Source organism: Coregonus lavaretus, assembly GCF_964263955.1.
Source record: "Coregonus lavaretus genome assembly, chromosome: 13".
Taxonomy (NCBI): Eukaryota; Metazoa; Chordata; class Actinopteri; order Salmoniformes; family Salmonidae; genus Coregonus; species Coregonus lavaretus.
The window spans coordinates 13,207,585-13,225,472 of NC_140000.1; the positions used below are offsets into that span (position 1 = coordinate 13,207,585).

The 17,888-nt window shown below is 49.2% G+C and overlaps 1 protein-coding gene across 1 annotated transcript in view; it reads left to right on the top strand.

The window, feature by feature from the left end:
• Positions 1–17,888, top strand: part of LOC311140638 (intermediate conductance calcium-activated potassium channel protein 4-like) — a 53,101-nt gene that overhangs the window by 4,248 nt on the left and 30,965 nt on the right. Inside the window, exon 2 of the mRNA XM_084175782.1 lies at positions 7,880–7,975. Within this exon, the coding sequence (XP_084031908.1) occupies positions 7,880–7,975 (96 nt within the window). The remainder of the gene's footprint in view (positions 1–7,879; positions 7,976–17,888) is intronic.

Below are 17,888 nucleotides of genomic sequence, written 5' to 3' on the forward strand. Positions count from 1 at the left end.
AATACTTATTTCTATGTGTAAATTGAAACGTCTATTCATTCCTTTTACATTTTAGTAGACTCTCTTAATTTACAGTAGTGAGTGCATACATTTTCATACAGGTCCCCTGTGGGAATTGAACTCACAATACTAGCGTTGCAAGCCCTCTGCCTACTAACTCAGCTACATAATCACATCATGGTATTGTCCTTTATGGATTCCATCAGAATGACAATCGCAGAGAAAAAGACAGGGCAACAACTCTTACAATTGCAACTATTTAATCCTGCAAGATACTGTTCTTAATTATGCAAAGTGGAGACACTGAAAAAAAAAGTATGCCCATGCTACAGATGTCAATATCGGTCCACTAATACTAGTAAAGGCCCAGTGCACTACTTTTGTGAAGATAAAATATTTGATTTTTATTGATATATATTTTTTTAATTCTGATTTTTCAGGGGGTGCTGCAGCACCCTCAGCACCCCTACTTCCTGCGGCTATGTTCATAGCTACAGAAGCCAAATCCTGTTCCTTTTTCTTTCATCTAACTAAATAATCCAAGATGGCGAAGTAGTGCAGTTCTGTTTTTGTCGTGTGTCTGTAAATAGCCTGTAAATACCCTGTTTTTTTGTATTTTTCGTACATATTTCCCTATCAGACTTTTCATCCTTCTACAAAATATACTTTCCTGCAACCCGCCTCACTCAATGTGGAACGGATTCTATTATTGACTTACCTTTTATATAGAATCTCCAGTTGAAACTAGCTAGCCAGCTAACTAGCTACTTGCTATTAGCTATTAGCCACAGTTAGCGGTATTTCACCCAGAACATTGGATTTTTTTTCTGCGGGATTAATTTAATCACTGGATATTAATCACCGGATATTCGGCCAGTCTGCACAGCGCGTTATCGACCCAGAACATATCAGTTTTTCTGCCGGAATCACTGAATCACTGGACCTTTAACTCCGGATTCATCGCTACCAGCTAGCTTCAACTAAATGGACGCTGTGGTCTGGCTAATCATCCTGAGCTAGGCCCATCTCCCGGCTATCTACCTCTCTGTCAACCGGACGGGACCACCTAGTGTTGACACGGAGCCCCGCCGATCCTACACGACTGGTCTGCCGACGAAATCGTCTGATGTGGTTACGACGACGTCGACCACGAAGATTCCATCTGCTAGCCCCGGCCCGCTAGCACACGCTAGCCGTGGCCTCTTACCTGCTAGTGCTTTAGCAGCCTCCGAACTATCCTATTGCTGTTCACCGGCCCTTATGATAACTCAGCTATACAGCTGATGTCTGCTGGACTGTTCCTTTTTACGGTACTACATCCTGTTTATGTTTAGCCTCAGCCCAAACATGGTTCGCTTATTGTTGTTTCGGTTATTTCTAATTGTACTATTTCACTGTAGATCCCCCAGCCCAGCTAAACCTGCCTTAGATAGCTCCTTTGTCCCACCCCCCATACACGCAGAGACCGACTCAATTGATGCCTCTAGTGATACTATCTCTTTCATTGTTACCCAACGCTTAGGTTTACCCCCACTTTACTCATATCCTTCCATATCCTTGTCTGTACATAATGCCCTGAATCTTTTCTACAACACCCGGAAATCTGCCCCCTTTATTCTATGTACCCAACACACTAGAAGACCAGTTCTTAAAGCCTTTAGCCGTATCCTTATTCTAGTCCTCCTCTGTTCCTCTGGTGATGTAGAGGCTAACCCAGGCCCTGCAGCCCTCAGTATCACTCCTACTCCCCAGGCGCTATCATTTGCTGACTTCTGTAATCGCAAAAGTCTTGGTTTCTTGCACGTAAACATCAGAAGTCTACTTCCTAAGTTTGAGTTATTCACTGCGTTAGCACACTCCGCCAACCCTGATGTTCTAGCAGTGTCTGAATCCTGGCTCAGGAAGGCCACCAAAAATTCTGAAATTTCCATCCCCAACTATAACATTTTCCGTCTAGATAGAACTGCCAAAAGGGGTGGAGTTGCAATCTACTGTAGAGATAGCCTGCAGAGCTCTATCATACTATCCAGGTCTGTGCCCAAACAGTTTGAGCTTCTACTTCTAAAAATCTCTCACTGTTGCCGCTTGCTACAGACCCCCCTCAGCCCCCAGATGTGCCCTGGACACCATATGTGAATTGATTGCCCCCCATTTATCCTCAGAATTCGTACTGCTTGGTGACCTAAATTGGGATATGCTTAATACCCCGGCCATCCTACAATCCAAACTAGATGCCCTCAACCTCACGCAAATTATCAACGAACCTACCAGGTACAACCCTAAATCTGTAAACATGGGTACCCTCATAGATATCATCCTGACTAACATACCCTCTAAATACACCTCAGCTGTCTTCAACCAGGATCTCAGCGATCACTGCCTTATTGCCTGCGTCCGTAACGGGTCCGCGGTCAAACGACCACCCCTCATCACTGTCAAACGCTCCCTAAAACACTTTAGCGAGCAGGCCTTCCTAATTGACCTGGCCCAGGTATCCTGGATGGATATAGATCTCATTCCGTCAGTAGAGGGTGCCTGGTTGTTCCTTAAAAGTAATTTCCTCTCAATCTTAAATAAACATGCCCCATTCAAAAAATACAGAACTAAGAACCGATATAGCCCCTGGTTCTCCTCAGACTTGACTGCCCTTGACCAGCACAAAAACATCCTGTGGCGCACTGCATTAGCATCAAATAGCCCCCGCGATATGCAACTTTTCAGGGAAGTTAGGAACCAATATACACAAGCAGTCAGGAAAGCAAAGGCAAACTTTTTCAAACAGAAATTTGCATCCTGTAGCACTAACTCCAAAAAGTTTTGGGACACTGTAAAGTCCATGGAGAATAAGAGCACTTCCTCCCAGTTTCCCACTGCACTGAGGCTAGGAAACACTATCACCACCGATAAATCTACAATAATCGAGAATTTCAACAAGCATTTTGCTACAGCTGGCCATGCTTTCCATCTGGCTACCACTACCCCGGCCACCAACTCTGCACCCTCCGCTGAAACTTGCCCATGCCCCCCCCGCTTCTCCTTCACACAAATTCAGACAGCTGACATTTTGAAAGAGCTGCAAAATCTGGACCCCTACAAATCAGCTGGGCTAGACAATCTGGACCCTTTCTTTCTAAAACTAGCCGCCGAAATTGTCGCAACCCCTATTACTAGTCTGTTCAACCTCTCTTTCATAACGTCTGAGATCCCCAGAGATTGGAAAGCTGCCGCGGTCATCCCCCTCTTCAAAGGGGGTGACACTCTAGATCCAAACTGCTACAGACCTATATCCATCCTGCCCTGCCTTTCGAAAGTATTTGAAAGCCAAGTTAACAAACAGATCACCGACCATTTCGAATACCACCATACCTTCTCCGCTATGCAATCCGGTTTCCGAGCTGGTCATGGGTGCACTTCAGCCACGCTCAAGGTCCTAAACGATATTATAACCGCGATTGATAATAGACAGTACTGTGCAGCCGTCTTCATCGACCTGGCCAAGGCTTTCGACTCTGTCAACCACCGCATTCTTATTGGCAGACTAAATAGCCTTGTTTTCTCAAATGACTGCCTCGCCTGGTTCACCAACTACTTCTCAGATAGAGTTCAGTGTGTCAAATCGGAGGGCCTGTTGTCTGGACCTATGGCAGTCTCTATGGGGGTGCCACAGGGTTCAATTCTTGGGCCGACACTTTTCTCTGTGTATATCAATGATGTCGCTCTTGCTGCTGGTGACTCTCAGATCCACCTCTACGCAGACGACACCATTTTGTATACATCTGGCCCTTCATTGGACACTGTGTTAACAAACCTCCAAACGAGCTTCAATGCCATACAACACTCCTTCAGTAGCCTCCAACTGCTCTTAAACACTAGTAAAACTAAATGCATGCTTTTCAATCGAACGCTGCTGGCACCCGCCCACCCGACTAGAATCACCACTCTTGACGGGTCTGACCTAGAGTATGTGGACAACTACAAATACCTAGGTGTCTGGTTAGACTGTAAACTCTCCTTCCAGACTCACATAAAGAATCTCCAATCCAAAGTTAAATCTAGAATCGGCTTCCTATTTCGCAACAAAGCCTCCTTCACTCATGCTGCCAAACATGCCCTCGTAAAACTGACTATCCTACCGATCCTTGACTTCGGCGATGTCATTTACAAAATAGCCTCCAACACTCTACTCAGCAAATTGGATGTAGTCTATCACAGTGCCATCCGTTTTGTCTCCAAAGCCCCATACGCTACCCACCACTGTGACCTGTACGCTCTTGTTGGCTGGTCCTCACTACATGTTCGTCGTCAAACCCACTGGCTCCAGGCCATCTATAAATCACTGCTAGGCAAATCCCCGCCTTATCTTAGCTCATTGGTCACCATAGCAGCACCCACCCGTAGTCTGCGCTCCAGCAGGTATATCTCACTGGTCATTCCCAAAGCCAACACCTCCTTTGGCCGCCATTCCTTCCAGTTCTCTGCTGCCAATGACTGGAACGAATTACAAAAATCTCTGAAGCTGGAGACTCTTATCTCCCTCACTAACTTTAAGCATCAGTTGTCAGAGCACCTTACCGATCACTGCACCTGTACACAGCCCATCTGAAATTAGCCCACCCAACTACCTCATCCCTATATTGTTATTTATTTTGCTCTTTTGCACCCCAGTATCTCTATTTGCACATAATCTCTTGCACATCTAGCATTCCAGTGTTAATACTATTGTTTTAATTATTTTGCACTATAGCCTATTTATTGCCTTACCTCCATAACTTGCTACATTTGCACACACTGTATATATATTTTCTGTTGTATTTTTGACTTTATGTTTTTTACCCCATATGTAACTCTGTGTTGTTTTTATCGCACTGCTTTGCTTTATCTTGGCCAGGTCGCAGTTGTAAATGAGAACTTGTTCTCAACTGGCTTACCTGGTTAAATAAAGGTTAAATAAAAAAATAAAAAAATTCATGTACCATGATCTTTAGGGTTTGCTGCAGTCCAGGGTAAAGTAAAAAAAAAACATTGTTTTGCCTCATGGATAGCATGTCACCTCTCACCTGGTTAGTTACTGTCTTACAGAGCCGGCCCTAGCCTTTTGGGGGCCCTAAGTGACATTTTATTGACAGTGTTTTTTTTTTTTTAGAGTTCATTTGCTGCAATTTTACACATTTCGCCATAGGGCAGAGAGAAGATTGAGCAATTTTATAACTCATTTCATGCAATTCTACTCATTTTGCCATGGGGAGGAGAGAAATGTTTGCAGTTTCTTGCACTTATTTATGCCATATTAATATGATATCTGAGTGAGAGTGTCTAACAAAATCAATGGGGGCCCCCTGGAGGTCAGGGCCCCTGGGCACATGCCCTGCGTGCACGGTTGGTAATTCAACCATGATTACATGATTACTAGTTTATATAGCTGGCTAGACCAATCTACAAAAAGTTAGCTGACGTGCTAATTGAGTGACTGTCAGTCACTGGCATAACAAGAGAAAAACTGCTGATGCACAACCACATTTTGAAATTGCTGTCACACCCTGGCTCTGGGACTCATTATGTTGAGCCAGGGTGTGTTCATTTCTATGTGTGTCTTTCTATGTTGGTGTTCATTCTAGTTTGTTGTATTCTATGTTTGCCTGAGTGACTCCCAATCAGAGGCAACGAGTGTCAGCTGTTGGCTGGTTGTCTCTGATTGGGAGCCATATTTACACTGTATGTTTTCCCTTTGTGGTTGTGGGTTTTTGTTCCGTGTTCGGTCATTGATACCGTGGACGTCACGAGTCGTTTCTTGTTTTGTATTGAGTTTAAACTTTAACTAATTAAAGTATGTTTGTTCATCACGCTGCGCCTTGGTCTACTCCTTACCTCGACCTTGACAGAAAAACCCACCATGCAACGACCAAGCAGCGTGTCCAGGGGCAGCTCTTGGGCTGGACATGGGAGGAAGCGCCGGGAGAAGAGACGGTGGAGGCGCGCCGTAGAGAGGAGCTACGGCGTGATCAGGGTCGTCGTCGGACGGTCGTGAGGCAACCCCAGAATTTTTTTTGGGGGGGGCACACGGCATGGACGACGGGGCTGACGGAGGAGAAAAGGGGGCGGATCCAGAAGGCCACCAGGCCAGGGGTACACCGCCCTGTACGTCCTGTGCGGATGCCTCACACAGAGTGTGTGAGGGTAGGCATTCAGCCAGGACGGGTGGTGGCCGCTCTTCACTCCAGGCCTCCTATCCGTCTCCACAGCCCGGTTCGGCCTGTCCCTGCTCCACGCACCAAGCCTACGGTGTGCGTCGCCAGCCCAGTCCGGCCTGTCCCTGCTCCACGCACCAAGCCTACTGTGTGCGTCGCCAGCCCAGTCCGGCCTGTCCCTGCTCCACGCACCAAGCCTACGGTGTGCGTCGACAGCCCAGCCCGGCCTGTCCCTGCTCCACGCACCAAGCCTACGGTGTGCGTCGCCAGCCCAGTCCGGCCTGTCCCTGCTCCACGCACCAAGCCTACGGTGTGCGTCGCCAGCCCAGTCCGGCCTGTCCCTCTTCCACGCACCAAGCCAGGGTTGCGAGTCGTCAGCCTGGTAAGGCCCGTCCCTCTTCCACGCACCAAGCCAGGGGTGCGAGTCGTCAGCCTGGTAAGGCCCGTTCCTCCTCCACGCACAAAGCCAGGGGTGCGCGTCGTCAGCCTGGTAAGGCCCGTCCCTCCTCCACGCACCAAGCCAGGGGTGCGAGTCGTCAGCCTGGTAAGGCCCGTTCCTCCTCCACGCACCAAGCCAGGGGTGCGAGTCGACAGCCTGGTAAGGATCGCTCCTGTTAAGTCCAGTCCTGCTCCAGCCGGCGGGGCCAGACTGGACCAGGGGCACTATGGGGGGTGTATTGGAGGGTGGTGGTCAAGGCCGGAGCCAGAACCGCCGCCGAGGAGGTATGCCCGCCCAGCCCTCCCCTGGTTTGTTTAGTTGAGGCGCGGTCGCAGTCCGCGCCTTTAGGGGGGGGTACTGTCACACCCTGGCTCTGGGACTCATTATGTTGAGCCAGGGTGTGTTCATTTCTATGTGTGTCTTTCTATGTTGGTGTTCATTCTAGTTTGTTGTATTCTATGTTTGCCTGAGTGACTCCCAATCAGAGGCAACGAGTGTCAGCTGTTGGCTGGTTGTCTCTGATTGGGAGCCATATTTAAACTGTATGTTTTCCCTTTGTGGTTGTGGGTTTTTGTTCCGTGTTCGGTCATTGATACCGTGGACGTCACGAGTCGTTTCTTGTTTTGTATTGAGTTTAAACTTTAACTAATTAAAGTATGTTTGTTCATCACGCTGCGCCTTGGTCCGTTCCATATGACGATCGTGACAATTGCACCTTGTGTATTCTACTATTCTAACTCTCAACAGTAAGTTGAGACCCTGACTGAGTTCCTAAAAGAACCAACAAACAAAAAAACAATTATTTCTTTGGGTCGGGGGCACCCTAGCAGCCGCGGGGCCCTAAGCTTCCGCTTACGTCGCTTAGTGGCTAGGGCCATCTCTGCTAGTTTATAAAGATTGTTTTAATGCATCAGCTAAGAGCTTTGTAGGCTTATACTCCTTTTATTTGGTTGCATGACCTGATGGTTCACTTGAAGTCAGTACTTCATATCATGCCAGGTCAATTGGCCTACTTGATCTCATGCCGCCCAAGTGTGTGCGTGCGTTCGTGAGTGTCCATGTGTATCTCACACATTATAAAGTTGTCACCAAATCAGTGTGCGTGGCCAGTGGAGGCTGAAGGTCAGAGCATTCCGCTAACGGAATGCTCTGAAAAACGGCAAACGGAAAATAATCGAAAACCGAAGCACTGTTGGAATAACTTTAAACCTCCCTTTAATGTCTTTATCTTGTCTGTCCCCCTCTTCCTCCCCAGGACTCCCGCTACGCCTTTATCATCCACTGCTCCATCAGCATGTCCACTGGTTGTCTTCTGATTCTCATCGTAGCCTTCCATTATAAGGACATCAGGGTGAGTGTGTGTTCTCTCTGACCTCTGACCCCATTACTGACTCTGCAGCCCAGCTCTCTATCACTGGAGGGAACAGTGTTAGTTACTCTTTGAACGGAGGAGTTGAAGGCAGGGGTTACATTAAATCACGTACTGTTAAAGGTGCTTCAGTCCTCTATGAATGCTACTTGCACGGCCGGCCCGCTCATTAGGCAGGATTATGGCAGTAGATTGACGAGGGCGGCATTTTCTGAGCTAAACTGACCAAGACGCACCTCCAACAACAACACATAAAACCTCACATAATTCTGCCTAAATGACAATTTCTCTCAACCAGTGGCATATGGGCTTTTTAGGTGAGCGCTGATGCCGCCCTTTGATAAGCAGTTTGTTAAAGGCATGGTTGCAAAATATCTTGCTTGTCCATTCCCAGCGCGCCTCTCCAGGGTGCTGTTGGAGAGATGCATCTCTGCAGTGCTCCACCAACGTTCTGTCAAAAATCTAACATAAATCATGTAGCAGATATAGGATATGGTAAAAAGAGTATGTGGCCTTTTCTTTAGCCTACAGGCTTGAGATAAAATGTATGATAATGTAATGAGACAGACACTTTTTACATCATGCAGGTTTCTCCGATCAAATAGCCTAACCTAAATGGCGCTCAATCAAATAAAAAATGCGCTGTCATGTTAACAAACAACATTTCCTAAAAACAGGACAGGTCAAAGTAAAATGGACAATATGGAATGAACAATCACAACGGTTGTCCAGGAGTTTCACCCCATTGTCATGATCAGTGGTTTCAAGTTTGTATTGGTCCATTTTTGACAAGCTGATCATAGCAAAAAATAAAATACTTCTGCATTTCCTGCTGTGTAAACACATTGCAAATAGGCTTGAGATAACTCCTGATAAAGTCCTACCAACCACACTTTGATAACATTCAGCCATTGGTTTGTTCATTGATTGGTCACAAAAACCTCTGATGCTGTTTTTGCCTTGATGATATCTTGATTACACACACAGACTGTCAGCAGGACTTCCTAGTAAATAACCATGCGGTGGCTTACACACGCTCACATGCAAGTTCCCCCTGACAGAGGAAAAAAACTCTAGACCACCTTTACTCCACACACAGAGACGCATACAAAGCTCTCCCTCGCCCTCCATTTGGCAAATCTGATCATAATTCTATCCTCCTGATTCCTGCTTAAAAGCAAAAACTAAAACACAAAGTACGAATGGCTCAATACAGAAGTGATCAGATGATGCGGATGCTACGCTACAGGACTGTTTTTCTAGCACAGACTGGGATATGTTCTGGGATTCATCCAATGGCATTGAGGAGTATACCACCTCAGTCACCAGCTTCATCAATAAGTGCATTGACGAGCTGCCCAGTGATGCGAGCCTACTAGACGAGCTAAAGGCCTTTCATGCTCGCTTCGAGGCAAGCAACACTGAAGCATGCATGAGAGCCCCAGCTGTTCCGGACGACTGTGTGATAACGCTCTCCGTAGCCGATGTGAGCAAGACCTTTAAACAGGTAAACTTTCACAAGGCCGTGGGGCCAGACGGATTAGCAGGACATGTATTCAGAGCATGCGCGGACCAACTGGCAAGTGTCTTCACTGACATTTTCAACCTGTCCCTGACCGAGTCTGTAATACCTACATATTTCAAGCAGACTAAATGACTACCGCCCAGTGCGGTAAATACGGCTCACTGGAGAAAACAAGGCACAAGGGTGAATATCCCGGCAATACAAATATAAAGTAGCTCCACCGAGCTATAATACCTCCACAATAAACATTCACACACAAAGACAAGGGGGGCAGAGGGAACACTTAAACATGTGCTGATGAGGGGATATGAACCAGGTGTGTGTAAAAAAACAAGACAAAACAAATGGAATGATGAGATAAGGAGTGGCAGTGGCTAGAAGGCCGGTGACGACGAACGCCGAAGCCTGCCCGAACAAGGAGGGGAGGCAGCTTCGGAGGAACTCGTGACATTACTCTCCCCTTGACGCGCAGCTCGCCGACACCGGCCTCGGGGACGGCCAGGAGGACGCGGAGCAGGGCGAGCCGGATTGGCGAGGGTGGGAATCCCGCAACAGGGAGGGATCGAGGATATCCCTCACCGGGACCCAGCACCGCTCCTCCGGACCGTACCCCTCCCACTCCACGAGGTCCTGAAGGCCCCCCACCCAATGCCTCGAATCCAGAATGGAATGGACGGAGTACGCGGAGGGACCTCCCGCACCTCAGACTCCTGGAGCGGACCAGCCACCACCGGCCTGAGGAGAGACACATGGAATGAGGGGTTAATACGGCAATCTGGAGGGAGTAATAACCTATAGGTAACCTCGTTTATTCTCCTCAGGACTTTGAACGGCCCCACAAACCGCGGGCTCAGCTTCCGGCAGGGCAGGCAGAGGGGCAGATTCCGGGTCGAGAGCCAAACCCAATCACCCGGTACAAAGACCGGGGCCTCACTGCGGTAGCGGTCAGCGTTGGCCTTCTGGTGACGCACGGAACCAGTCATCCACCGCAGGAGCTTCGGTCTAGCTCTGATGCCACGGTGCCAGAACCGGCTGATAACCTAAAACACATTGAAATGGCGATAGGTTAGTGGAGGAGTGACAGAGAGAGTTCTGGGCATTTTTGGCCCATGTCAAGAACACCAACCACTCCCCCAGCCGGTCCTGGCAGTAGGACCGCAGGAACCTACCCACATCCTGATTCACCCGTTCCACCTGCCCTTTAGACTCGGGGTGAAACCCAGTGGTCAGGCTGACTGAGACCCCCAGACGTGCCATGAACGCCTTCCAGACCCTGGATGTAAACTGGGGACTCCGGTCAGACACCATGTCCTCTGGCACCCCGTAGTGCCGGGAGACGTGAGTAAACAGGGCCTCCGTAGTCTGCAGGGCCATGGGGAGACCGGGTAGAGGAAGGAGGCGGCAGGCTTTAGAAAAGCGGTCCACAACAACCAGGATGGTGGTGTTACCCTGAGAGAGGAAAAGACCAGTGAGAAAGTCAATACACAAGTGGGACAATGGCCGTTGTGGAACTGGTAAGGGATGTAAGTTACCCGCTGGGAGGTGCCTAGGTGCCTTACTCTGGGCGCACACCGAGTAGGAGGAGACATACACTCTCACGTCCTTAGCCAAGGTAGGCCACCAGTACTTCCCGGTCAGGCAGTGCACTGTACGGCTGATACCTGGGTGACCAGAGGAGGGGGACATGTGTGCCCAATAGATCAGAAGACACGGACAAAAGACGGCTCGTACCGCAGCCCAGCTGGGCACCGATGTGGAGATGGCTCTGTGCGTAACGCCCACTCTATGTCCGCGTCCATCGCCCACACTACTGGCTCCACAATGCAGTTGGCTGGGAGTATGGGGGTGTTGTCGATAGGCCTCTCCTCTGTGTCGTACAGCCGTGACAGTGCATCTGCCTTCACGTTCTTTGTACCCGGTATATAAGACAGTGTAAAATCAAACCGGGTGAAGAACAGGGCCCACCTGGCCTGGTGAGGGTTCAGCCTCCTCGCTGCCCGGATGTACTCCAGGTTACGGTGGTCCGTCCAGATGAGGAAAGGGTGTATCGCCCCCTCGAGCTTAGCCTCCCCATGGTCAGGGCTCTGACAACAGCCAACAGCTCCCGATCACCAATGTCGTAGTTCTGCTCAGCCGGGCTGAGTTTATTGGAGAAGAAGGCACAGGGGCGGAGCTTGGGTGGCGCGCCCGAGCGTTGAGATAGGACAGCGCCTATCCCTACCTCGGACGCATCCACCTCCACTACGAACGTTAATGATGGATCGGGATGGGCCAGCACCGGGGCTGAGGTGAACAGAGCCCTCAGGTTACTGAAAGCCCTGTCAGCCTCAGCAGACCAGCGGAGCCAGGACGGCCCACCCTTCAATAGAAAGGTGATGGGAGCTGCGACCTTGCCAAAGCCCCGGATAAACCTCAGATAGTAATTGGCAAAGCCAATAAAGCACTGCACCTCCTTTACCGTGGTTGGAGTCAGCCAATTACGCACGGCTGAAATGCGGTCTCCCTGCATCTCCACACCTGAGATGGTGATGCAATATCCGAGGAAGGAGACGGACTGCTGGAAAAACAGACACTTTTCTGCCTTGGCATAAAGGTCATGTTCCAACAGTTGGCCCAGCACTTTGCGAACCAGGGACACATGCTCGGCGAGCATTGCGGAATACACCAGAATGTCATCGATGTAGACCACCATACCACGACCAAGCATGTCCCGAAACACCTCGTTCACAAAGGACTGGAAAGTGATGAAGCATTCATCAAACCGTAAGGCATCACCAGGTATTCGTAATGCCCCGTGGTTGTGCTGAATGCTGTCTTCCACTTGTCCCCTTCTCGAACACGCACCAGGTTGTACGCACTCCGGAGATCTCATTTTTTGAAGAAGCGCGCCCCATGCATTGACTCAATTACAGATGGAATGAGGGGTAGAGGATAACTACAACAAATTGTCCCCTTGTTAAGTGCTCGTTAATCAATGCAAGGGCGCAGACCTCCGTCTTTCTTCTTCACAAAAAAGAAACCCGAGGAGGCGGGTGAAGTGGAGGGACACATGAACCCCTGGCGCAGGGACTCGGAGACGTATGTCTCCATCGCCTCCGTTTCAGCCTGCGACAGGGGATATACATGAGTCCTGGGAGGCACAGCGTCTACCCTGAGGTTTATCGCGCAATCCCCCACCCGATGAGGTGGTAATTTGGTCGCCTGCGTTTTGGAAAACGCATGCGCCAAATCAAGGTATTCGGGGGGAATGCGCACGGTGGGGGTAGTGTCTGGACTTTCCACCGTGGTTGCACCAACGGAAACAGCTAGACACCTACCCTGACACTCTCGCGACCACCCCGTGAGAACCCTCTGCGGCCATGAAAAGGTGGGGTTGTGTAGTGCTAACCAGGGAAGACCCAACACAACAAGGAAATCGGGAGACTCAATAATAAAGGTGACTTGCTCTCTATGGGTCTCTTGCGTAACCATCGTGACTGGTGCTGTAACTTCCCTAACAAAACCTGACCCTAATGGTCGACTGTCAAGTGCTTTGATGGGCAATGGAATTTGTAGGGGAACCAATGTAATACAGAGACTATTAGCTAAAGCTCTGTCCATAAAGTTCCCAGCTGCGCCTGAATCGACTACCACCTTAGACTGGGGAACTACCAGGTAATCAGGGAAGTTGACGTGTATGGTGCAGTGCGCAGCAGAGGGCTCTGAACGAGTGTGGGTGTGCGCTACCTGGGGTGACGCGAGAGTGCCCTGCCTGCCGCCTCCAGACCCGGAAGAACCCTGACAACTGAATGTCCTCTCCTGCCACAAGAGTGACACTGGAGCTGTCAAGAGTGAAACGGGCAGGCCCCTTCCAGGACATCCTCTTGAAGCTAGCAGGTTGTCCAACCGGATGGCCATATCCACCAGCTGGTCGAAAGTCAACATGCTATCCTGGCAGGCTAGCTCCCTTCGGATATCCTCTCGCAGGGTGCACCGGAAGCTGTCGATGAGGGCCTGCTCGTTCCACCCGGACCCAGCAGCTAGAGTACGAAACTCCAGGGCAAAGTCCTGTGCGGTCCTCGTCCCCTACCTCAGTTGGACAAGCCGCTCGCCCGCCTCTCTTCCTTCGGGTGGGTGATCAAAGACTGCCCGGAAGAGGCGAGCAAACTCCCTGTAGCCCTGGAGTGGGCCAACGCGGTCTGGAGTGAAGGAGGAGCCGCGTTGGCCCACTCCAGGGCTTTCCACGAAAGGCAGGAGATGAGGGCGGACATCTTCTCCAGCTCCGATGGAGCTGGGGTGATGGTTGAGAAGTAGAGGTCCAGCTGCAGGAGCAGTCCCTGGCAGCGGGCAGCTGTCCCTTCATACTCCCTCGGTCGGGATAGGTGAATCCCTCTGGGTGCTGGGGTGTGGGTGGCTGGATCCGGTCGCTCAGCTGGTCCCGAAGGGTTGGGTCCTCTCCTCTCCAGGCATTGGACGACCTGGAGAACCCGATCCATCGCTTCTCCCAAGCTGGCTAGCATAGTAGAATGCTCCCGGACCCACGCCACGACTCCAGACATGTTCTCTTCTCCTGCTGACTCCATGTTCGGGTGTGTGATTCTGTGGCGGTTGATTTCGGACGGAGTCAGGCGCAGAAGGATAAATCACAGAATATATAGTTTAATAAGGAACACAGCGGTATGCATCAATGTGTAATACACTCCAGTGCAGTAAATACGGCGCACTTGAGAAAACAAGGCACATGGGTGAATATCCCGGCGATACAAATATAAAGTAGCTCCACCGAGCTATAATACCTCCACAATAAACAATCACACACAAAGACAAGGGGGCAGAGGGAACACTTATCCAAGTGCTGATGAGGGGATATGAACCAGGTGTGTGTAATAAACAAGATAAAACAAATGGAATTATGAGATGAGGAGCGGCAGTGGCTAGAATGCCGGTGACGACGAACACCGAAGCCTGCCCGAACAAGGAGGGGAGGCAGCTTCGGAGGAAATCGTGACACACACAGATTGTCAGCATGACTTCCTAGTAAATAACCATGCGGTGGCTTACACACGCTCACATGACAGAGGAAAAAAAACTCTAGACCACCTTTACTCCACACACAGAGACGCATACAAAGCACTACCTCGCCCTCCATTTGGCAAATCTGATCATAATTGTGTAATTCCTGCTTACAAGCAAAAACGAAAGTACTAAGTACCAGTGACTCACTCAATACGGAAGTGGTCAGATGATGCGGATGCTACGCTACAGGACTGTTTTGCTAGCACAGACTGGAATATGTTCTGGGATTCAGCCAATGACATTGAGGAGTATACCACCACAGTCACCAGCTTCATCAATAAGTGCATTGACGAGCTGCCCAGTGACGCAAGCCTACCAGACGAGCTACATGCCTTTTATGCTCGCTTCGAGGCAAGCAACACTGAAGCATGCATGATAGCACCAGCTGTTCTGGACGACTGAGTGATCACGCTCTCCGTAGCCGATGTGAGCAAGTCCTTTAAACAGGTCAACATTCACAAGGCCGTGGGGCCAGACGGATTACCAGGACATGTATTCAGAGCATGCCCAGACCAACTGGCAAGTGTCTTAACTGACATTTTCAACCTCTCCCTGACCGAGTCTGTAATACCTACATGTTTCAAGCAGACCACCATAGTCCCTGTGCCCAAGAAAGTGAAGGTAACCTCCCTAAATGACAACCGCCCCGTAGCACTCACGTCGGTAGCCATGAAGTGCTTTGAAAGGCTGGTCATGACTCACATCAACACTATCCTCCCGGAAACCCTAGACCCACTCCAATTCGCATACCGCCCCAACAGATCCACAGATGACACAATCTCAATCGCACTCCACACTGCCCTTTCCCACCTGGACAAAAGAAACACCTATGTGAGAATGCTGTTCATTGACTACAGCTCAGCGTTCAACACCATAGTGCCCACAAAGCTCATCACTAAGCTAAGGACCCTGGGACTAAACACCTCCCTTTGCAACTGGATCCTGGACTTCCTGACGAGCCTCCCCCAGGTGGTAAGGATAGGCAACAACAAATCTGCCACGCTGATCCTCAACACTGGGTTCCCTCAGTGGTGCGTGCTTAGTCCCCTCCTGTACTCCCTGTTCACCCAGGACTGCGTGGCCAAGCACGACTCCAACACCATCATTACGTTTGCTGACGACACAGCAGTGGTAGGCCTGATCACAGACAACGATGAGACAGCTTATAGGGAGGAGGACAGAGACCTGGCAGTGTGGTGCCAGGACAACAACCTCTCCTTCAATGTGAGCAAGACAAAGGAGCTGATCGTGGACTACAGAAAAAGGAGGTTCGAACAGGCCCCCATTAACATCGACGGGGCTGTAGTGGAGCGGGTCGAGAGTTTCAAGTTCCTTGGTGTCCACATCACCAACAAACTATCATGGTCCAAACCCACCAAGACAGTCGTAAAGAGGGCACCACAACACCTTTTCCCCCTCAGGAGACTGAAAAGATTTGGCATGGGTCCCCAGATCCTCAAAAAGTTATACAGCTGCACCATCGAGAGCATCCTGACTGGTTGCATCACCGCCTTGTATGGTAACTGCTCGGGATCCGACCGTAAGGCACTACAGAGGGTAGTGCGTACGGCCCAGTACATCACTGGGGCCAAGCCTCCTGCCATCCAGGACCTACATATTAGGTGGTGTCAGAGAAAGGCCCAAAAAATTGTAAAAGACTCCAGTCACCCAGGGCTATTTACATTGACACCCCCCCCACCCTTTGTTTTTACACTGCTGCTACTCGCTGTTTATTATCAATGCAGAGCCACTTTACCCCTTCCTACATGTACAAATTACCTCGACTAACCTGTAACCCCACACATTGACTCTGTACTGATACCCCCTGTATATAGCCTCGTTATTGTTATTTATTGTGTTACTTTTTATTTTATTTTTTACTTTAGTTAATTTAGTAAATATTTCTTAACTATTTCTTGAACTCCATTGTTGGTTAAGGCCTTGTAAGTAAGCATTTCCCGTAAAGGTCTACACCTGTTGTATTCGGCGCATGTGACAAATAAGATGATCATTTGATTTGAGACTCGAATCCACAGAGACTTGCACAGTGCTCTACGGTGGTCGTCTTATTTTCGTCCTGGCTCTGTAATACCTTGTTAATGCACAAGGTGCCAGGACTTTGGTGAAGATACTGAAATTCAATATGTTAAGACAGTCCTTCCATGTCCTTACTGCTCAGTGTAGAAGTCAACAAGGTGCTATATGATAAACAGTGCAAGGTGTGAAGACTGTGCAGAAGTAGATATATTTTATGTACCACTCAGTGCAGTATATGATTAAATAAAACAGTGGGTCAGGTCCCATTCATGAGTTTTTAGACAAAAGGGTGGGCAGCCAGAAGGTTTTTCAGGCCACACTGCCTGGTCTTTAAATGCCTGTTAGGTTGACATCCGTGTGTAGGCATATCTGAGAGGAGGGGGGCTCTGCGCAAGTGCTGTGGGGAGATAAGGGAGTTGCGGTTTCAAGCATGGGTGGAGGTTATCGTTTTTGGGCTGTTCATGGGCCTCCATATTTAGGCTGAAAACAAAACGTGCAGGCAGCGCAACCTGGCGTTAACCTCACTGAATGTCTTACTCTCCAAAAAACATACCGGTAATTGATTCAGACCCAGAGAAAAGAGAAACATAGAAAGAAAAAGGAAGAGGAAGATGGACAGAAAAACAAACCCTGCTGATATTTCTTCATATCATTGGTCACCTAAAACGTCACCCTCTTAATCATCATGTGAGCAGTGTTCAGGACGGTGTGCAGTGGCAGAGAGCGGTATGTGGCCGAGGTCCCCAGGTGATAGTGAGTATCTAAACACATGTTCCCAGGGGTAAGGGCTGCTAAATTCATTACCTGTCTCTACATGATCCCCAACCCTAAGCCTCTTCCCAGCTCCCATTCCCATTGGGTTCAGATGGCCCTGCTTGTACAGTGGCTGGCCCAGCTGCTGGCTTGGATAAATTCCAGTATGAGTAGCATTTACTCCCTCCCCTTTCAGTCACATATAAAGACCCCTCTTCATTGGTGGCAGATCATTTGCATTACCAGAGGGCCTCTTTTCATTCTGATGTGTGCGACATACTTTTAATGAAGCGCACAGTTGAGTAGTGTGTAGACACAGGAATTGAGAATGTATAATTCTTTGTATATCTTCAATATGATCCAATCAAATTGTATTTGCTTACCGGTATATACTGTATAACTACAATGTACAAAGAAAAACAATACTTTCTTATTGTAAAAACTTAGGGTTAGGATTGGTTGGTAATGGACTGTATTTTTACGTTGGTCTACCCAGGTGGTACGTCTATGAGAACACATGAGATG